The sequence below is a fragment of the Sciurus vulgaris genome (assembly GCF_902686455.1).
Source record: "Sciurus vulgaris genome assembly, chromosome: 9".
Classification (NCBI taxonomy): Eukaryota; Metazoa; Chordata; class Mammalia; order Rodentia; family Sciuridae; genus Sciurus; species Sciurus vulgaris.
In genome coordinates, this window is record NC_136469.1 from 18,885,412 (window position 1) to 18,908,682 (window position 23,271).

General features: G+C 37.3%; 1 protein-coding gene across 1 annotated transcript in view; it reads left to right on the forward strand.

Annotated features, from left to right (window-relative positions):
- Positions 1 to 360: 360 nt before the first annotated feature.
- The window catches only part of NAA15 (N-alpha-acetyltransferase 15, NatA auxiliary subunit), a 77,289-nt gene continuing 54,378 nt past the window's right edge, over positions 361 to 23,271 (forward strand). Inside the window, exon 1 of the mRNA XM_079154823.1 lies at positions 361 to 649. Coding sequence (XP_079010949.1) covers positions 596 to 649 — 54 coding nt within the window. The 5' untranslated portion in view covers positions 361 to 595. The remainder of the gene's footprint in view (positions 650 to 23,271) is intronic.

The window sequence follows — 23,271 nt, forward strand, 5'->3', positions numbered from 1 at the left end:
TTTCAGGCTCAAACCGTGACCACACGGTGTGGGAGAGGCTACTCAATGCATGAAAGCCAGTCTAGCAAGAAGGAGCAGAAAGGCGATTTTCGACAAGGCGGTCGGAAGCATCGCTGGCCGCGATCTCGTCCCTCCCCCGGGCGCCTCCCAGGCGCGGCTCACGCGAAGGACGCTCCAGGCCCGCCCAGACCCTCTCCACCTCCGCAGGCCGGCCAGCCTCCGGGTTCCCGGCAAGCTCCGGGACGGCGAGGGTGGGACGGAAGGTCACCGCGCCTGCGTGCTAGGAGGCGTGACCCGGGTGGGAAAGCCCTCCGCGTCCGCCATTTTGGCTGCCTCTGTCGGTCTGTTCAGTTACCACGTGAACCGCCGACGGAGACCCGTGGGGGGAGGGAGGCGGCGGCAGCGTTAAGTGAGAAAGGAAAAAAGACAACGAGGAGGAGGAGGTGTCCGGGAAGGGCGACTCGGCGACACCCGAAGCCTGGTGGTGGCGGCGGATCGGGGTATTCGGGGCCGAAGTGGCTAGGCATCGGAGGCGGTCGGACAAACAGACTGACCGAGCCGGGTGGTGGCGGGAGCCTCGGGAGGAGCCGGAACGATGCCGGCCGTGAGCCTCCCGCCCAAGGAGAACGCGCTTTTCAAGCGGATCTTGGTAAGTGTGAGGCTCCGGGCAGCCAGCGGGGAGGATTTAGCCGGCAGCCGGGCCTGTCAGCCCGAGCCTCGGGCCGGCGGGCGCCCAACCACCCCCGCCCGGGACCCCGCCTTCGTAGTACTCGCGAGGCCGAATGCACTCCTCCGTCCCCTCCCTGTGGCTCCCACTTCGGCCCGCGCGCCGGGGACCACAGGCTTCCCTCTCCCGTCCCCGCGCTTCCGAGGCCCTGGTTCCGGACTAGGCCCCGACCTCCCGGCTTCTAGACTGTTGGTTTTCACCCTTCCCGAGCGAAGAGGGGAGAGGCCTGGCCTCTGGCAGGGAAGCGGGCAGCGCGGGCTGTAGTAGCGGCCGGGTTGGTGCAGGAATATTGCCGGCAGGCCAAGGTGGCACCCTTGGAAGGAACAGGTGGTGCGGATGCGGCACGACTCATTCATTGCCTGAACGCGGTTCTCTCCCCATCGGCAGTCCCTCCCTCTTTCTCCCCTCCTGGGATTCACCTGTCCCCGCCCGGCCCGGGGTCATTGAATGACCTGGGAGGAGGAAAAGGAGGCGGGAGTTCAGTGGAGGGAAGAAAGCTTTGCAGTCTACTACCTCCTTATAGTTGGTTGCATATCTGAGTTTGGAGCTTCTCACGTCCTCTCCGGTTCCCTTCTTTCTGGAGTAGGGAAGAGGCATTTATTTCTCGGTTTCCTAGCGGGAAACAGCCCCACCCCATCACCCTCCTCAGGAGGTGGGGCCCATTGCGAGGGGGCGGTCTGGTAGGAAGTGAAAAGTTGAGTCTTTTAGTTGAGACGTTCTAGACAGACTTTCTTAACTCCCTGAATGCATTGACACTAATGCAAAAACTTAACAGAAGAGGAAACACAAGAACTTTTAAATTGGATCTTGTTGATGCTGGCTCAAGTTCATTCTCTACATTTCAAATGTGTGCAGATTGCCCTTTTTAAAAATTAAATGCTTTGATATTTGTAGGGACTGTTTACATTGTAAAATATGCCCCTGTAGCCTTGGAGCTATGATTAATACATTGTATCACATTTTTTGTTTGGCATTTAGTGTGTGGGTTGTCCCTTTCTTGCAAACATTACTTTATGAAAGAATTAGCTGAACTTGCCACACTTAAGTCTTAAATTTTGGAGGGTGTGTGTGGAAGCATTCATCCTTTCTCTTGCAATTATAATTATTTCAGTTTGAGACTCAGAGATTCCAGTTTTCCTAGAAATAATCATTCACGCCAAACTAACTTTGATTTTTTTTTTTTTTTCAGAATAATCCATGTCAGATTTCAGTTCACGTTTAAAACATTAGAAAATTTTATCCAGTTCCACATAACTCTCAGTTACCCTGAGATCCATTTTAGCATTTTGTTTTTAAGACTAATTGGAAACCCGGAATGGTTGGACAGTTCTGTAATCTCAGTGAGGCTGATACAGGAGGATCTCAAATTTAGAAGCTGGCCTCAGCAACTTATTGAGGCCCTAAGCAACTCAGTGAGACCCTGTCTCTAAATAAAATACAAAAAAGGACTGGGGGTGTGTCTCAGTGGTTAAGCACCTCTGGGTTCACTCCATGATAGGAAAAAAAAAAAAGCAAAGTAATTGAAGCGTAAGTGTCATTGTTCAGAATGTAATATATATATCGGGCTGGGGATTGAACTCATGGCTTGTGGTTTTCTAAGCAGGTCCTCTCCCACTGAGCTACACGCCCTGCCTTTATTTTTTAAATCTTTAAAAAACCTTTTAAAGAGACTAATTGATATGTAGGTATAGGTTTGAACACAGTTTTATTCTAATTTATCTTAACATCCCCCTTTCTTTTTTTTTTTTTAATACTTTTTCCCTTTCCCTAACACTAATGCCTTGCAAAACTTATAGTTCATAATCATTACAATCTATCAGTCTTAGATTTCCCCAGTTTTTCTTGTACTCATTTATGCATGTGTATTTAGTTCTATGCAGTGCTATTACATGTGGAGATTCTGCCTTCACAGTCAAGGTATAGAACAGTTTCATCAACACCAAGGATCCCCTGATGTCCTTTTTTTTAGAACTATATCCACTCATCTCCTTCCCATCCCTTCTGCCCCCAACCTCTAGTAACCACTGCTAATCTGTTCGCTACTTGTATTATTTTTGTCATTTCAAGAATGTTTACTATAAAGAAATCATATAGTATATAATTTTTTGGGATTTGTCCTTTTTATGCTGCAGAATTCCTTTGGAATTCATCTAAGTTGTTGCTCGTATCAGTAGTTTGTCCCTTTTATTGCTAAGTAGTATTCCATTATATGGATTTACCAGTTTGTTTAACCGTACATGTAATAGCAGTTCTCCCCTCTACCTACCAATACTGCAGATTGAGCACAGGGCCTCATGCATTCTAGGGAAGCACTGTACCACTGAGCTGTATTCCCAGCCCTGCAATTTCTTTCTTTTTTTTTTTTTTTTTTTTTTTTGTACTGGGGATTTAACCCAGGGGCACTTTATCATTGAACTACATCCCCAACCCTTTTTTATTTTTTATTTTGAGACAGGGTCTCACTAAGTTGCTTAAGGCCTTGCTAGGTTGCTGAGGCTGGTCTTGAACTTGGAATCCTCCTGCCTCACCCTCCTGAGTCTCTGGAATTACAGGTGTGCGCCATTACATCTGGCTCCTGTCCAGCAATTCTTAGGCATTTCAGACAGTTTTTCTTCAGTTGTAGTGATAGTGGGCAAATCTTTAATTTCATTGTTAAAATCACAGTGCTCAGTGATTTACTGTGACAAAGTATATGCAAAAGAAATGTGAAAATCGTGAAATAGTAAAGAGAAATAATGTCCTTATCCTTCTTTTATATTAGGAATGAAGAAAATATTAATCAGAAGGATAGTATTTTTTTCCAGATTACTTCTGCTTGCTCAGTGTTAGCTCTTTATTTTAAGCTTTTTTTCCTTTCCTTGTATGATAAAGGTGGACGTACTCGAATGGTTAAATCAAATGTTAGTAAGTTGGTAACTGTTAAATCATTCTGGCAGCATTCATTTTATTTATTTATCTGTTTATTTATTTAGGATACCAGGGATTGAACTAAGGGGCACTGAACCACTGATCCACATCCCCAGCCCTAGTTTGTATTTTATTTAGAGACAGTGTCTTACTGAATTGCTTAGAGCCTCGCTGTTGTTGAGACTGGCTTTGAACTCAAGATCCTCCTGCCTCAGCCTCTGGAGCCACTGGGGTTACAGGCTTGCACCATGGTGTCCAGCAGCATTCAGTTTTTGCAGTCTTTATTTGTTGCACTATATTTGTTTGTAAACTTAAGTAGGAAATGAAGTTAGTTTATGCTTTCTAAAAATGTGAAGCTTCAATTTAAAAATAATGAAAATGTTTTGGCCTTAATTTTTCAACCAGGAACCTGGATTATACATCATTTTGCAAAATTTCAGTTTCTGCAGTGGATTTGCCTAGCTTGATTTAGTTTAGTTGATATCTAAAATTAAATTCTGTTGCACATTTGGCCCCTCTGATTTTTCAGTTTATTCTACTTCTGAGTAAGCTTTGATACAAGTTAGTCAAAATATCTGCATAATGTTTCTTATCCATAATTTGTTAATTTAATATGATATATATTGTGTAAGATTTTGTTTAAAGAATTGTGTTTGCCAGAAGTTTTCTTGTTTTTGAGACAGGGTCTTGCTGTGCTGTTCACGCTTACCTTGAATTTGTGATATTCCTGCCTCACCCTCCCTATTCTTTGAGATTACAGGTGTGCACTACTGTACCTGGCTATTCTCAATACTCTTTAAGATGGGCATTTTTATTAAGCAAACAGATTGAGATTAAGGTTAACAGCTACTTTTAGAGTCAGGAAACGGACTTTTGGGTTTTTTTTTTTTCCCCCAGGGCACTTTTATACTTGTCTTAGTGTTTAGATGTTTTGGGTAGCAGTGTAAAAGGAGGGAAGGGTTCTTTTTTAGACAAAGGAGTTGTAGTTGTTAGGTTTGCACGCATTGTAAATTATTTCATATGATTTTTGGAAAAAGGGCTGTTTTTATAGTTGTAGACAGGTAAGTTTTTGTTGCTGAAAAAAATTCATATTAGGAATTGTTAACAAGTAGGTTTCCATGTGCCCATGAAAGTTTAACTGATTTATTTATTTAACTTTGTGCATGTGAGTGAAACTGGGGATCAGACTTGGGTAGGTTGATTTAAATTAGATTTCTGTGTCATAGAATTCTAGTTTTGCAAGTGAATATAGATAGTTACTTTGAAATTGGTTTCCAAAGACTTTTGGTTGTTATTTCCTGTGTTTAGAATATAACAAGGAAAAAACAAAAATGGAAACAATGTTTTACCTGCTGTGAAGTTCCTTCTATACTTAGTAACCAAAAGTTTAACCTAGAATAATTTTTTTTGTTTTTTCTTTCTGTCCTATTGGAGATTGAACCCAGGGCCTAGTGCATGCTAGGCAAAGTGCCCTACCACTGAGCCACACACCCAGCCAGAAAATAGAATAAAAGTGTGCTTTAAAGTTTTCCAGAGTGGAAGGAGGGATGGAAAGATGTTGGTTAATGGATACAGGGGTCCAGTTGGAGAGGAGTAACTTCTAGTGTTCTACAGCACAATAGGGTAACCGTGGTTGGCATAATTAATTGTGTGTTTCAGAGTAACTAGTAGAGGATTTTGAATCTTCCCAGCATGAAGAAATGATAAATCTGTGAGGTTATGAATATACCTGTTTTTCCATAACTACATATAATCATTGTGTCAATTAAAAAACTAAAGACAATTTAGAAAATGAAAAAAATAGGAGGAAGCTAAACGTAATTTTGTTATAATGTAAATATACTCTGTTATTTAAAACAACCACTTTGTTATTTTTTAAAAATTACTTTTTTTTTTTTTTTTTTTTTTTTTTTTTTTTTTTTAGTGATGGTACTGGGGATCAATATCCAGGGCGCTTTACTACTGAGCTACATCCCCAGTCCTTTTGTTTTTTATTTTGAGGCATCATCTCACTAAATGGCCGGTGCTGACCTCAAACTTGTAATCCTCTTGCCTCGACTCTCTGAGTCTCTGGAATTATAGGTGTGTGCTTGTAATCAAAATTTTTTAAGAAGCCTGTAAAAATATAGTGAGGGGTAACAACCTTTGGATAATGTGGTAAATTTACTCTTTTGTTTATTTCTTTACTTTGGCACTTTTGCTCTAAATCCTTTCTGGAATGAGGTGTAGTATGAGTGAACAATAAATATATTTTTAAAAATTTAAATTAACAAAGAATTTATGTTTAAAATGTGTATGGTGTTAGAAATCCTGAAACTTTAAAAAAAAATGATTCAAGAGAGCAGGTTAAAAATATCTTATTTGGCAGATTATTTGGGGGGAATTAAGGTGTTTAATGAATGAGTACAGTTTAGTTTTCAGTAGTAATAGAGAATGCTATATTCTCAGGAAAGCAGATGATAACTTAATAGGGAACTGACTTTAATGTTCATTCTATAGGCATGTCAAAGCCTTATAGTCCTCCTGGGTCATCCCAACTATTGCATTGGAGCACTGGCTAAGGGACAGTTTCCTGAGAGGCATGCCTAGCGCCCTGAGGGAGGGAGGGAGGGAGGGAAGAAGGGAGGTCTGGAGGGCTACTGACCAACCCACTTTAACGGAATGGATCTTTCTCCTAGTGTGTGTTCTCATTTCCTTTAATATATCTGCCTCTGCCAATGCAGTCTGACAGAGCACTGATTCAAATATATCTTCTTTGTTCACAGAAGCATTTTTGGACATAAAAGGCCAGGTCATATAAAAAATCATATGCAAAGGATTTTGTTTGAATTTTCTTCCCTAGCTAACTGCATGGCTCGTTTCTCCTATTTCTTTTAGGTCTGTGCTCAGGTGTCCTCTAAGTGTTATTTAGAGGTCTTCTTTGACCAGGAGTACTCCCTTATTTCTTTTATCCCTGCTTTATTTTTCTCCAATATGTTTATCACCACTTGACGTATATTTGCTTCTATATTTATCACATAGCTTTCACAATTCAAGTGTGGATTTTATGAGGATAGGAACTTTGTTTTACTAATTGCTATACTCAAATTTGTTTAAGTGTTCTATAGTAAATGTAAATATAGCAAATATTAATAAATATTAATAGATAAATATAGTGAATGTTATTATTGTTGCATGACATGTTGAAATAATAATTATAGGGCTAGAGAAAGTTTTTTGGATTGTGCTTGTATAAATATTTTTGGAGAATGGAGTTAAGCTGTCCCTTGGCATTTTACACTACATTATTATTTGAGGTAATTGTAGGATATGCAACAGAACCTATATTATCTGATAAGATCTTGAAGGTTTCATTTATGAATGAATCATGGTGCTGGTTTGTGTAAATAGCCTTTCTCTCAGAAAAACAGAATAAGAGGAAAATCTTACTATTTTTTTGGTTGTTTTAACATTGGAGAAAAACATGGTATCAGGACATTAGGTAGGTTTGTTGTGAGGAGCCTGCTGACTTAGAATCTCTAGTTGGTTCTTGCTTCTTTTTTTTTGTTGTGTTTTGTTTTGGTACTGGGAATTGAACTCAGGGGCACTCAGCCACTGAGCCACATCCCCAGGCCTATTTCGTATTTTATTTAGAGACAGGGTCTCTCTGAGTTGTTTAGTGCCTCGCTGTTGTTGAGGCTGGCTCTGAACTCATGATCCTCCTGCCTCAGCCTCCTGAGCCGCTGGGATTACAGGCATGTGCCACTGTGCCTGGCTTCAGTCACTTGCTTCTAAAGCTGTGTAGCTGATTCTTACACAGTTAGGATTGAGGACCATTGTATGTGATACTATGAAACAGGGCTATGCAATAGAGAAAATTTTGTAGGTTAGGGTTGTGTTATAAGTGTTTCCCAGTAAATTTAAGTTGATTTCTTAGAATTTGGCAGGGTGTGTTGGGAATTCAGTGTGGAAAAGAAAGCAAGTTGCTTAATTCATCAGTGAGCCTATCCTCAGTGTTCATGTCTATGTACAACTTTGCTTTCTATTTATGGGCTATCTCTGATGAAAAGAGAAAAATTTAGATTCTGAGTGAAAAATGGTTCTAAAAGAATGTCATTTGTCATTTCTTATGTTGGGAAGCACAAGTGAAGAAGAGTCTTAAAAAGTGATGAGTGATAGTTTTATGTAAACACTAGGGTGTTGGATGCTGTGGTGGCATTTTTGACTTTTGGGAATTTCCCTTGAATGTCAGCTATATGCTTAAACATTTAAGTTCTTTTGTCCTACATGCTGTACAAACTTGGATTTAAGTTGTAAATTTAAAAAATACTAATTTTAACTTGTTGCTTGTGTTTTTTTCCCTCCTAGGTAGTACTTAAATTGTATTGCTCTCTCTTCACTATGATATTAAAATAATTCCTTAAGTTTTTAATTTGATAAGCAGGGCACCATGGTGCACACCTGTAATCCCAGCTACTCTGAAGGCTGAGACAGGAGGATTGCAAGTTTTAGGCCAGCCTAGGCAATTTAGTGAGACCCTGTCTCAGGGGGAAAAACAAACAAACCCAAAAAGGTTGCGGCTGTAGTATAGTGGTAGAGCCCTTGCCTAGTATATATGAGGCCCAGGGTTCTGTCTCCAGTTCTGGGGGAAAAAGATAATAATAAGAGAACATTTTTTTTTTTTGTTTTTAAAGTACATAAAAATTTCCACGTAGAAATAATTGATTGGAGAGGCCAATGTTTTTTAATATATTCTACTCCACTGAGATTTTCTTTGGTTAGTATAGTATGAACAAATTTTAGTTGAGAGAAGTTGAAATTTCTCTAAGATCTCCTGGAGAAACTATAATCTTATTTGAGGTTTTCTCTGATTGCATTAAAGGAGAAATGAAAATTTGCTTTTAAAATTATAAACCTAAGAGAAAAAAGCCTAACTTTAGGCATGGTTGTCTACTTTCACACGGATGCTAATTCAGTTAAAAGCAATTTTTTTTCCTTTCCATGATAATTTTTTTGTGGTGCCGGGGATTGAACCAAGGACCTTGTGCTTGCGAGGCAGACACTGTACCAACTGAGCTATATCCCCAGCCCTCCATGATAATTTTTTATACTTAAAATGATAATATTTTTCAGGGAGATCTTATTGGATATTACAAGATCATGTTTGATTATCAGTGCTTGTAGACTGAATAAAAAATCTTTAAGAATGGAAAACTAGTATCTTATTGGATATTTTGAGGCAGATTTTATGCTTGACTTTGTATATGTTAGCTGATATAAACCTTGTGATACTCCTTTAAGGGAATTATAGAAAGTATAGGCATTGCTTAGGACTGCAATGTTAAAAGGATATTTCAAATTGTTATATATACAGTTCTGCTGTATCAGGACATAGGTTCAATTTTTTTTTTGACATAGGTATCTAAAAGTCACTATATTTTGCAAAATCATGACTAAAATATTCAATAATCATGAATAAAATGGGAAAATGGAGTAGGGCATAGCATTCAAAAATATTAGTGACATTAAAAAATAACAGTAAAAATGGTCGCATAGTTTTACACGTTAATGGTTAACAAATGCATTAATACTACTGTGTGAATGTTGCACTTTCACTTCAAAACACCTAAAACTTGCTTGTATAAGTGGGGTCTGAAGGGTTGCAGTTTGTGAATTGTTGAGAAGTGGTGGAAGGATTATTTGAAATCTGACTAGTGGTAACATTAGAGGTGGGTGGGTGGGTGTGGCTTCAGGTGGCTGAAAACACAGAAGGTGAACTGAGGTAGCTGGTAAGTGTTTGATGTGTCTGTGTGCTATGCCTGCTTACAGGACTTGTTTCCGCTGGATACTGTTTTCTATTTTCACCTAGGATTGGCCTGTGAGGTCCTGTAGAAGAAAGCATGAAATTTAAAGAGTGGCCCCTAAAATCATGTTGGAGCCCATGTGTGTTTTGAAAACAAGCATTATTGCAGAATTTACTGTTCATTACCTTAGTATTGTAAAGATCACCTTGCCTGTTTTTGGGTAACTCTTCTCTCAGTATGGTTATTAACTAAGCTAGAGCCCCTGGTCTTTTTGTACATAGTATCTGTGTTGGGGTTATATTGTTTACTACTGCCACTGAAGGATATCCAGGGTGACTTAAGCTTCTTCCAGAGTTTCCTTTGTTAGAAAAGCTTTTGATACAAGCTATTTCACTGTAAATATTTTTGTGGGGGGACTAATGTTTTAAAAACCAAGGAAATAAAATATTACACATTTATTTAATTTGTGTTTTGAATCAGTTTTGATACTTACTGGAGGAAGCCTGGTGTAGGAATAGCAATAAATTTAGAGTCTGATTCTGCTTGTTTTATCAGTTGTTGTTGTTATTATTATTATTATTTTATTTTATTTTTTTAAGATAGTACTGGGGGTTGAGCCTGGGGGTTCTCTGCCACTCAACTACATCCCCAGCCCTTTTTATATTTTAAATTTTTAGATAGGGTCTTGCTAAGTTGCCTGGATTGCTCTCTAACTTTCCATCTTCCTGACTCAGTTTCCCAAGTTGCTGGGTTTATAGGTGTATGCCACTGCACTTGGTTGTCATTTACTCTCTTTAAGACCAGTTGGCAAATCTGAGGGAAAAAGAAAAACAATACTTTTTTAAAGTAATGAGATGTATAGTGTGTTATTGTGAGCTTCAACTTTTTCAGTGAATTGATCTTATATTTAACTGTATATCTTATTATCTGATATTTTTTATTTGCTCTACTTTTGTTATTGATATGAAAGAAATATGTATTTCTCCCCAACCCCTGGGTATTAAACTCAGGGCCTCACATACTCTACTGTTGAGCTACACCTTAGCCTATATTTTTGTTGGTTAACTTTATATTTATTCCTTAAAAATTATCTTAGTCCTTTTTCTTATTTAGGCTTTTGCTTTTGGTTTGTCAGTTTCTTTAAAAAAATTTTTTTTATAGTGCTAGGAATTTAACCCAGGGGCACTTTACTTCTGAGTGACATCTCCAGTCCTTTTTTTTTTTTTGTGGTACTGGGGATTGAACTCAGGGCCTTGTGCTTGCGAGGCAAGTCCTTTTTATTTTAAGCAGGGTCTTGCTAAATTTGCTGAGATTGGCCTCAAAACTTGGTGACGCACCTGCCTCAAACCCCTGAGTTGCTGGAATCCAGGCCTATGCCCCAGTGCCCAGTTATGTGTCGGGGCAATGAATGATCTTATTCTACCTTCTCTTTTTTCATGTCTCTTCTGACTTTGAAGTAAGTCACACAAGTAAGTCTTACTTGATGAGAGATTGAGAGATTTATTTATTTATTTTGGTACTGGGGATTGAACCCAGGTCACTCTATCGTTGAGCTACATCCACTTTTTTTTTTTTTTTTTAACCAGGGATTGAACCCAGGGGCACTTAACCACTGAGCCACATCCCCAGCCCTTTTCTGTATTTTATTTAGATACAGGGTTTCACTGAGTTGATTAGGGCCTGGATAAGTTGCTGAGGCTGGCTTTGAACTTGAGATCCTCCTACCTCAGCCTCCAGAGTTGCTGGGATTATAGGCGTGCGCCATCATGCCGGGCACTGTATTTTTTTAATTTCAAGACAGAGTCTAAGTTGCTGAGACTGACTTTGAACTTGTGATCCTACTGCCTCGTCTCCTGAGTCGCTGCAATTCCAGATGGGCACCACAATGCCCAGAGAAAGTCTTTCATTTTACATACTGTAAACACCCCAACATCTTTGTTTTAGATTTAGTTCTATAATTAAATATACTTGATGTTTACCAATAGACCTTTTGTTGAAGTTTTCCTAGTGGTTTCTTTGTTGAATAAGGGTTATTATCTCAGGAATGCTTGTGGAAATATTTTTTAAATTCTTACACATTTAAACTTTTCTATACCCTTGGTATTTATTTAAAAAAATTTTTTTGTAGTTGTAGATGGACAGGATGCCTTTATTTTGTTTGATTTATATGTGGTGCTCAGGATTCAACCCAGTGCCTCACACATGCTAGGCAAGCGCTCTGCCACTGAGCCCCAGTCTCAGCCCCAGCCCCAGCCCCAATCCTTGATATTTGAACGATAGCTTAACTAGTTATAAAATTCTTGAGTTACATCCCATCTTGAATATATTGCCCTGCTGTTTTTTCACTTATGTTGCTCATGCCAATGTGATTTTATTTCCTTTGTGGGGGACTTGGTCTATCTTCTTAGGGATCCAAGGGTTTTTTCTTTATCTAAACTGAGTTCTTGATGAGGATATGTCTCTGTGTCTGCTATAGAGAATAAATTCTCTGATTTGTGATTTTACAATATAGATTGATGTTTTCATTTAATTCAAGAAATTTCTTGAATTATAGCTTCCTTATAGTAATGGTTCTCTTGTTTCATTCTTCAGTGTTCTTTGTAGAATCTTCTTCACCTCTTCTATGTGTTATTCTGTGATTCTTTTCACCTCTATTTTTCATTTATTTGATAACATTCCCATTTTCTATCTTACCATATCTGAAGGCATCTAGTAAGTTCATTTAAATTCAGCATGTTCATGTTTCACTTATTCCTGTTTGTACAGTCTGTTTTGAGTTCCTGATTTGGGACTTTGTTTTTATGTCTGCATTTGTTATTTAATTACTTGCAATTTGTGGTGAAGTATTATATTACATCTTTCCTCTGTTGTAGTTCAGGTTTTTGAATTTGTAGTTCAGGTTTTTTGCTTTTTATGGAAATAAGCTAACAAATTTTTTACTTTTTCTTTCTTTCTTTCTTTCTTTTTTTTTTTTTTTTGATACCAGAATTGAACCCAGAGGTGCTTTAACCACCAATCCACATCTCCAGCCCTTTTTGTGTTTTATTTTGAGACAGGGTCTCTCTGAGTTGCTTAGGGCTTCACTAAGTTGCTGAGGCTGGCTTTGAACTCAAAATCCTCCTGCCTTAGTCTCCAGAGTTGCTGGGATTATAGGCATGCTCCATCGCACTGCACGTGGCCCTTAGAATTCAGCTTTTTCAATAAACTTCTCAGCTATTGCTCCTTGCTTTGGTGGGGCCTTTGTCTTCCAGGCACTTCTTCCCTTCATCATCCACCTCTTCCTTCTAAGATCCTCCCAGAAGCTGTGCTTTTTGATTCCCCAGTGCCATTGCTCTTTCATGTATCAGATCTGCTGTAATAATTCCTCAGAGATAGGGCCCTCTTCTGAGGGTGAATTTTAGGTAACATTATGTATATAGTATTTAGTCACCTCTGTGATCCTGCTCTATTGCTTTCTGGACGGTTGATATTTATGCACTTACGTGTGAATTGGAATTTTTAATTGTTTCATTTTATGTTGTGGGATGAGCTGCAGGTTGTTTTATTTGCTTTTTATTAACCTGTATTGTATTTATGATGATTTATGAAGTGTTTAGAAATTAGGAAGTGGTCATTATTCTATAGGAACTTCATCTTTATTTTTATGTGTTTTGCTTGAAAATAACACTTGCTTTAAAATAATTTGTAATTAAGGTCTTATATAATTGAATTATTGTGTATATATTTCTCTTTCTGTGTCCCGATAGCCATTTCATTTTCTCTAGTTTCCTTTGGGAGAATTTATCATTGAAATAATTATGAAGGGCTTTCCATGTCACATGCCTGTAATCCCAGCAGCTCCAGAGGCTGAGGCAGGAGTATCACGAGTTCAAAGCCAGCTTCAGCAAAAGTGAAGTTCTAAGTAACTCAGTGAGACCCTGTCTCTAAATAAAATACAAAATAGGGCTGGGGATGTGACTCAGTGGTTGAGTGCCCCTGAGTTCAATCCCCGGTATACCCCCTGCCCGCTCTCCCCCCAAAAAAGAAAGAAAGAATTATGAAGTTCTGTTTCATAGCTAACTGAATCATATGAATATACTTGAGTTTTGGAGAAGTCTGCTCATAAACAGAAATCCTAAATTCCCTTTCAATTTTTGTTTTTCAAATGACCATAATTTAATATTGAAAAAAAAGAGACAATAAAAGCTGCACATTTTATAATTTATATTAACAGGAGTATAGTATTCTGAAAGCAGATTATTACATCAGTTCTGATGTTAACAGAACTGAGTATCTATATATAAAATTATATATCTATAATTTTCACTTCTTGGTCCAGAATATCCAGAAATACATACCAGTGAATGACTCTGTAATGGCCACTCCACAGAAATATTGGTGTCAAATTTTGACAGACCTTTCTTGTCTATTTCATTCTGAGATTCTGTATTTGTTATTTTTAATATTAAGATATTCTTTGTTTTGTGAAATATTGATGACAGATTTTTTAAAATGTTTTTTTTTTTTTTTTTTTTTTTTTTGAAAAATAAAAATGTCACAACTTATTTCAGTCCTCCAAGGCTATCGTTTGGATATGATGTGTCCCAAAATCTCCTGTGTTAATACAGGAATATGCAGAGGTGAGACATTTGAATTATGAGAGCCATAACCTAATCAGTCCATCCAAGTTTGAATGGACTAACTTGGTGGTAACTGTGGGCAGGTGGGGCATGGCTGGAGGAGGTGGGCCTCTGGGTGCTGCCTTGGAGGGTTCATTTTCCTTGCACCTCCTTCCCCTTTCTCTGCTTCCTGGCTGCCAGCAATGGAGCAGTGCTCCTTTACCACACACTTATCCCCTCAGGCACTTCTGCCATCAAGCTCTTCCTCATCTCTGGAGTTGGCCCACTGTGACTGAACTTCTGAAACTGTGAGCCCAAAATAAACTTTTCCTTGTCTGAGTTGTTGTTTTTATTTTTTAGTTGTAGATGGACATGATAATTTTATTTTATTTTATTTATTTATTTTTTTAATGTGGTACTGAGAATTGAACCCAGTGCCTTACACATGCTAGGCAAGCGCTCTACCACTGAGCCACATCCCCAGCCCCTGAGTTGTTCTTTTCAGGTATTTTGGTCACATTGATGATAATGCATCCAAGTCTTTTTTTTTTTTTTTTTTTAATACAGAAATACGGGAACAATATTATATTAACCTCAGACTCATCTGAGTATCAGAGGGACTTAAAACTTTCATATAAGGAACAACTGAAGGAAAAAGATGTTTAGCTTAGAGAGGGAAAACAGCAAACTGAACTTTTATAGAGTTGGAATCAATTATCAACTTAAAAGTTGATGGAATTTGGGTCCATTTATCTAAAACCATTTTGGTAGTTAAATAGTTGGCACCAACATGAGCTGTGTGATCACTTACACCAGATGACATTTAAGATTCCTTTAGTTTAAGGAATGTTTTAAAAAAGCCTTGATTTGTTAAACATTACATTGGTGAGTCTTATTTCAGTTTTACATTGTTGGAATAAACAAACATTTTAAAATATAGTGTAAAGCTAGAAGGAAAGATGTCATCCTTAGAATTTTTCTCCCATGGTTGTGGTAGTTTGCCATAAATCATAAGATATCAAAAATAGAACACTATCTATAAACAGAAACTCCCAACTAAAAGAATTTTAGGAAAGGGACTAACGGTAATTTTTCAGTCTTGTTTTCAAAAAACATTTTTTAAAAATTGAAGTATCATTTATCCATAGTGAAATGCATGACGTCTTGGGTGTATGTTCTATCATACACAAATGCATATATTAGTGACAAATGCAGCTGCTTTAATTTTGAGATATAGAATTTTACTATCAGCTTTTGTTCTCCTGCACTGTTTTAATTATTTTCTACTTTCAGCTTTCTGTGTAATCATTGAAACTGGGTCGAAAGTTATAAGCTGTAACTGATATCTTAGCGCTTTATTTAAACATTTTCATTGAGTGCTTACTCAGGTTCTTGATGTACATTTGCATTTAAATCTCAACCAAACCATTCGAGGTTGTTAATGTCCACGTTTTACAGGTAACACAATTGAGACTCTAATATGTTAGGCCCGTGCTATAAAGCTATTTATTAAATAGTTGCTAAGATTTAAACTCTAGACAGTATTGCCCACTAGAATTTTTGTGATGATGGAAATGTTCTATATCTGGCTTGTAGTACATTCACTACTAGTCACATGTGGTTATTGAACACCTGATATGTGGGTAGTATGACTGAGGATCTTTACTGAGGAATTTCAGATGCTATTTAATTTATTTAAATGTTAAATGCTACAAGCTCTAGATTTCTTAAGCAGTTTGCTGTCTCTATACTTTTCTGCCTCTTCAGGGCCTACGACTAAGAGACAGCCAGGTTCCTAGACCTAGAGTTAATAAATGCTTCTTGATTTGATTTTGTCATACCTCAGGCTAGTTTTCTCTTCCTTTCCTTTCTTTCTTTTTCTTTTTTTTCTGGGAATGGAACCCAGGACCTCTCTCATGACAAGCACACTCTGTCTGATCTATATACCCCCAACCTCATGACTTATTTTCTTTCTAACTTCTTACTTATGGACAATTTCAAACATAAAAATAGATTAATATAATGAACCTACTTCCTCACATTGACAGTTACCAATTTTTGGTTCATTCTTTTCAGTCTATGACTCCTACCTCCTCTGATTATGTTGAAGATACCCCAGGCTTCCTTTCAGCAAAGTTGAATTTTTTTCTTTACCTTGATTTGATACTGCATTTCTTTTAATGTTTCAGGGATGTGATTTTATTTTTTTATATTAGCTGAAGGAAAATAATGGAAAGGTATATTTAATACTATTAAAGAAAATTACCATGTAATCTAAATGCCGAATCTAAATTGCATGTACAAGTCATCCATCACTTAATGATGGGGATATGTTCTGAGAAATGTGTTGTTAGATGAGTTCATTGTTGTGCAAACATCATAGTGTACTCCACACAAACCTAAATGCTATAGGTTGATCACTCCACTTGCCCTCTTTTTAAAAATACCTTTATTTTTATTTACTTATTTTTATTTGGTGCTGAGGATTGAACCTAGTGCCTCACACATTCGAGGCAAGTGCTCTACCACTGAGCCACGACCCCAGCCCTCCACGTGGCCTCTTGATGAAATCAAGAAGTGTGGTAGACACAATGCAAGGCTGCTGCTGGCATAACACAGCATACTGTTTGTGGTGAACTTGTTTTTTTTTTTTTTCATTAGCAGAAGTATACTCTAAAATAATGATAAAGACTACAGCATAATAAATACATAAATTAATAACAGTATTACATACTGTATATAATTTTATGTGCTACACTCATGTGACTGGCAGTACAGTAGCTTTGTTTACCACAATATCACCCCAAACACTTGAGTGATAACATTGCTCTAGGATACTATCACAGCTACAGTGACACCAACTCCATTATGGTCTCATGGACTACTATTATTGACTGAAATGTTGTTATGCAGTGCATAATAGTATTTTATTTAAATTTCTTGTGTCATTATGTTTTATTGATATAGTCAAGTTTCTTTATTTGCCATGTAAGAATCTGCACTTTATGGGAACTGTTTTTCTCTGGTAACAAAGACTTGGGAAAAGATAATGAACTTTATTTCATAGGATATCACCTTTCATAGCTTTTTCAGGGCTTCTAACAGCTTGTTCAGCTGTGCTGTTTATGTGAGCAGTCAACTGTTTTTGGAGGCCTCTTAACTTCTTTTCTTAATCTTTTCTTTTCCTTTCTTTTCTTTTCTGAATTGAACCCAGGGCCTTGAGTATGCTAGTGCTCTGCCACTGAACTAACCCCAGTCCCTCTTTCATATTCTTATTAGTGAAATTGGAGATTATTTTTCTAGGAAGATCAATGGAATTATTATCAATATTTTAAGTTCTACTTCTTAACATTGTGAGTTTCAGGTTTCTTGTTCTTATCCTACCATAGTGCTTTAACTCATGCTCTGCACAGTGGCCAGCTACTAGGTCCCCTATTGGGATTCCTGTGACACAGATGCTTAAGGCTGTATTCATTTTTTTTAAAAATATCTCATTTCTCCTCTTTCTGTTGTTCAGATTGGATAATCTACCAAGTATACAATTGTTACTGTTATTGCCATTCTGTTGAATCCATACAATGACCATCCCCCACCAAAAAAAAAAAAGTGTTTCAAAGTGTTCACTATTGATGCCTAAAGCATTTTCGCAGTAAGTAATATAAAGTCTTAAATGTCTCTTTTATCTCTGCTTGGAATCTGTCTGTTGATTGTCTTTCCCAGGGAAGTTGAAATTTTTCCTTTTTGAGTATCAATTTTTCAGATGAGTTCTGTTTAAATCCTTTGGACAATGTTGATAATTTTGCTTAGCTGCAGGTCCTGACTCCTCTAAGATGTGACTCGTATCAGTTCATTTTTAAAAGTCTTTGCACTCATATTTGGGTCCCAAATATGTATCACCCCATAGCTAGTCTGGTCCTGGGCAGTATGTCTGTTAATCCAATTCTCACAGTCTTTGGTGTTATGAACAGGATCAGTCAGATTCATGGGTGCGCAGTTTAGGGGAGAACCTAGAAGTTCATAAACAACTTTTTGAGGGTTGCTTTCTCCAGTTTTTGTTTTTCTGTGATCATACTGGTTCCCTCAGGTGCTTCTTTTCATTCTTCGACTAGAAAACTGGCTGCAGTTACTCTACTGTGCAATATATTTTTGTGACTATGTCTATGACTGGCTAGACGTTTATTAATTTTTATTGTGCCTCTCAAAAGAACCAGCTTTTAGTTTCACAGGTGTCCTCTGTATTCTTGTTTCAATTTCATTGACTATTCTTTATTTTCGTTTGCCTTCTTTGTGTATAGTTTGTTCTTATTTTTCTAATTTTTAAGTTAAATTACTTGATCTTTTATAATAGGCTTTATTTCCTCCTTGCTTTTACAATTTTTTATTTTTACTTTTGGCAATTGGATTTTGAGGTACCTCTGATGTTCTTCTTTGTTTATCCTGCTTAGAATTTGTTGAGATTCTTGGCTATAAGGGTTCAGTTTCATCAATCCTGAATTTTTTATATTTTTTTCCTCTTTGGTCTTTATTCTCTCCTGGTATTCCCATTTCACATGTATTAGACCATTAGACTACTTGATATTATTACATAAGACATTGAGATTCTGTTCTGTTACTTTTTTTAGGCTTCCATTTTGGATAGTTTCTACAGAAAACCGCCACTTCTTAGCCTGGGCTGCTCCAAGCGTCTCCGCAGCCGCTTCTCTTACCGGTCGGGCGGAAAGACACGAACACTTCAGAGGTTCATGAAGCAGCTTCCGCTTTATTCAAATAACACCCTCAATATATAAGCAGTCTTATGCATAAGCAGTTGTAACCAGATATGTCCATCCAATCCTGTTAAAGGTCAAGCATACATGTAAAGTATATCTGTCCACGCTAGGCGGCTGAACTGATTATCATGCAGCCAATTGTAAACGCTTCCTGCCGTCTCCAGGCATAATCAGGATGCCGTTTGCTCTCTGCCAGTCACCATCTTTAGATGCATGTGGCATAACCCTGGAACCCGGGTTGAAACCGCCACAAGTTTCTATTATCCTTTCAACTCTACTCCAACTACTTTAGGTTTTATGCTCCATATTTTTTATATTCACCACAGTGACATCATCACAGTGTCTAACATTTGAATCCTATGTGGTTAATGTTTTATTTTAGATATTTTTCTATTTTAGAATTTTTTTAGTAGTTTTTATTTTTCTATTGAGATTCTTATTTTCTGATCGTTGATGTTTTTCTTTAAATCCTTAAATGTTATTACATAATAGTAACTTATTTTAAAGTTTTTGCTGCTTCCCTCATAGTTATTTCTGAGTCTGTTTCTATTGATTAATTTCTTACCCTTACAGATCGTGGGTCACCATTTCCTGCTTACATGTTTCTAGTAATTCCCACCCCCATAATTTTGGATCTGATGCATACTTGAATATTGAATGTGTGGATTCTATTGTCTTCTTAATAGTTTTGTTTCCATAGGGGGTTAATTTGTGCATCAGCTTGTGCTTTTCAAGACTTACTTTTAAGCTTTAATATAAAGGTGGATCTAGATTAGCTTTACTTGTAAGGAAATGGGCTCTAGGTTTTTGCTGAATTCCGTACTGTTTAATCAAAGTCTCTTAACTGGTTGTTTGAACTCACAAATCTGCTGGTCATGTATAAGCACTAGTAGTTAGGTTCTTGCTTCTTGGTAGCTGTTCTTTAATTGACTTCAGTAGACTCTTGCTGTGTATGTCCCACTTAATATTTAACCAAAGATTGCTCTGCAGATTTATTCATCTTCTCTCCCCTTACTTCCTTTCCTCCTTCCTTCCTTTCTTTTGAATTGAATCCAGAATTACTTGACCACTGTGCCACAGCCACATTCCCAGCCCTTTTTATTTTTCTTTTGAGACAGGGTCTCACTATGTTGCTTAGGACTTTGCCACATTCCTGAGTCTGGCCTTGAACTTGTGATTCTCCTGCCTCAGCCTCCTGAGTCTCTGGAATTACAGGTGTGCACACCATGCCCAGCTGCTGTGCAGATTTCTGAAGCTTCATCTCTGAATGGTTGTATCTGGCACCCTGTTCCATATATTCTACCTGTTCCACAGTTTCTCATTCTGGTATCTGTTCACATTAGTGAGACTGCTGAACTATTTGGGTTTTCCCTCCACATTCTGCAATCTGGAAAATGCCTTTAGGTATAAACAGGGTTATTTTTTATTTTTTCCTTGGAAATTACCTTGCCTTCTTTCTGAGACCACTTTCCTGTGTTGGCTTCTGTCCAGCACCTGAAAACAGTATGTACTTTCCAGTTTTATGCTTCACAAGAACCTGATCTGGTGTCAGTTATTCCTGTACATTTGGAAGCAAAAGTCTCCCAAGTGTATGGTTTCAGAATTTAACTCATGGGATGTCATTATCTATTAGAACAAGTCTGTTTTAATTATATGCTGTTTTGCTTCATTGTTACAAAAGTACAATAGTAATATTTAAAAATTTAAATTACTGTAATGCTGTAGTATTTTTAAAACAATTGTTTAATTTTGAACTAACATATGACCATGGTACAGGCAGGAGGACAAATAGAGTATTGTGGCATTCAGTCCATACCAGGGAACCCTTTTCACAATTCTGCAATTTCAAGAACTCCCCAAACAAGAGTTTCAGATTAAAGGAATATAGACTTGTATCTCTATTTAATGCCGTGATTCTGTTGTGTAGAATTAAATTTGTCTGATTACTGTCATTTCACAATACCTGTGTTAAATAATTGTATATGAAAGATTTACTCAAATACTACATGGAGTATTTTCTGTTTCTCTTTTCCTAAAATAAAAGGTAAAGTAAGTTCTCCAACAACTTAGTTTAAACCTAATGGTTTTGTTACAGCATTAGGAATCTTGTAAAACTTATCTTCCCATATAGTTCTGTAGAATAAAACTTCAGTGGTAGGGTCACATAGGATCTAAAAACAATAAGCAAATAAACCTACTTTTTGTTGTGCAACTATCAGCACTATCCATCTTCAGAACTCTTCTTTTGCAAAATTAAAGCTTTGTACCCATTGAACAGTCGTCTTCATTCCCTCAATCCCCGGATGCTGGCAACCACCATTATACTTTTTGTCTTTATGAGTTTGACTACTTTAAGTAACTCATGTAAGTGAAATCATACACTGTCATTCTTTTTGTGCCTGGCATATTTCATTTAGAATAATACATCAAGTTTCATCCATGTCATAGAATATTGAAGAATTTCCTTACTTTTTAACCCTGAATAACTTGGGTTGCTTCCATATTTTAGGGATTCTAAGTAATGCTCTCATGAACATATGTGTGTAAGTCTCTATTTGAGACCCTGCTTTCAATTATGTTGAGTCTATATCCAGAAAGGAATTCTTGAATCACATGATTCTTTATTTAATATTTCGAGAAACTGCTATATTGTCTTGTTACACCATCATTTTATATTTTCATAAACAATAAAATGGTTTCAATTTCTTTTTTGTTGTTGTTTTTTTCTTTTCTTTCCTTTTCTTTCTTTTTTTTGGGGGGTACTAAGGATTGAACTCAGGGCATTTGACCAGGAGTCCACAACCCCAGCCCTATTTTGTATTTTATTTAGAGATGAGGTCTTACTGAGTTGCTTAGTGCCTCACTTTTGCTGAGGTTGGCTTTGAACTCGTGATCCTCCTGCCTCAGCCTCCTGAGCTGCTGGGATTACAAGCACGCACCACTGTGCCTGGTGGGTTCCAATTTCTTTACATCCTTTCCAACACTTGTTATTTTCCAATGTTTTCTTAGTGCAGGGTATCAAATCAAAGGCCTTGTGCATACTAGGCAAGCATTCTACTTCCACTGATTTATATCCCCAGCCCATTTAAAAATACTACTAATAGGTATGGGTTCTAGCTCATAGTTTTTTTTTTTTTTTTTTTTTTTTTTTTTTTCTTGAAAGCATTATTTTTATTCTTGAAAATATTTTCCTGTTAAGTTTCTTTTTTTTTTACACCTTTTTAAAAAAATTTTAATTGAAAATCATAAATTTACATAGGGCAATATTGTTTGATTCATTCTGTTATTTTTTCCCTCTCCCCCACCCCATAGCTCATAGTTTTAATTCACATTTCTCTAATGATCAGTAATGTCGATCATCTTTTCATGTGCTTGTGGCCATCTGTATACCTTTGGAGATATCTATTCAAGTTTTTTGTCCATTGGTTCATTTTGCTTTTGACTTAAGAATTCTTTATTCTAAATATTAAATATGATTTGCATGTGTTTTTCCCATTTGCTGGATTGCCTTTTTATTCTGATGATAGTATCTTTTGATATACAAAGCTTTAAAAGTTTTACAGTCAAGTTTGTCTATTGCTAAGTGAGCAACAACTTAATCCCAGCCACTCAGGAAGGTGAGGCAAGAGACTCTCAAGTTAAAGCCTAGTGTGGAAAACTTACTGAGACCCTATCTCAAAATAAAACTTTAAAAGAAGGGGGAATGGAACTCAGTGTTAGGATTCCTGTGGGTTTGATCCCCAATATCACAAGAAAAAAAAAATCTATTGATTGTGCTGTTGGACTGAGATCCAAGAAATAATTGCCAAATCCAATGTTATGAAGTTTTGGCTTTGTTTTCTTTTATGAGTATTATAGTTTTAGGTCTTACATTTAGGTCATGGATCCATTTTGAGTTAATTTTTATATGTGGTGTTAAGTAAGAAATGAGTTGCATTCTTTCACAGGCAAATATCCAGATTCGTAGCACCATTTATTTTTTTTAAAAACAAACCATTTAAAAAATATATTTTGTTTTAGTTGTAGGTGGACACAATACCTTTATTTTATTTTTAGGTGGTGCTGAGGATCAAACCCAGAGCCTCATGCATGCTAGGCGATTGCTCTACCACTGAGCCACAACCCCAGCTCAGCACCATTTATTGACAGTCTCCTTTGTCCTCGTTGAATGGTTTTGGCACCCTTGCTGAAAATGATTTGAGCATATTTGGTGGGACTTATTTCTCAACTGGTCTTCCATTTATCTGTTTTGATTACTTTAGTTTTGTGGTAAGTTTTGAAATCATGAAGTGTGAGTCCTTCAACTTTGTCTCCTCCCCTGAAAATTATTTTGCTGTTTGGGGTTCCTTCATAGTCCATGTGAATTTCTCTGAGTGTGTGTTGTTTGTGTGTATGTTTTCTGGATGCTAAAAAACATTGGGATTTCAGTAGGGATTGCATTGCATTTATAGATTGCTTTGGCTAGTATTGACATTGTCTTTTAATTC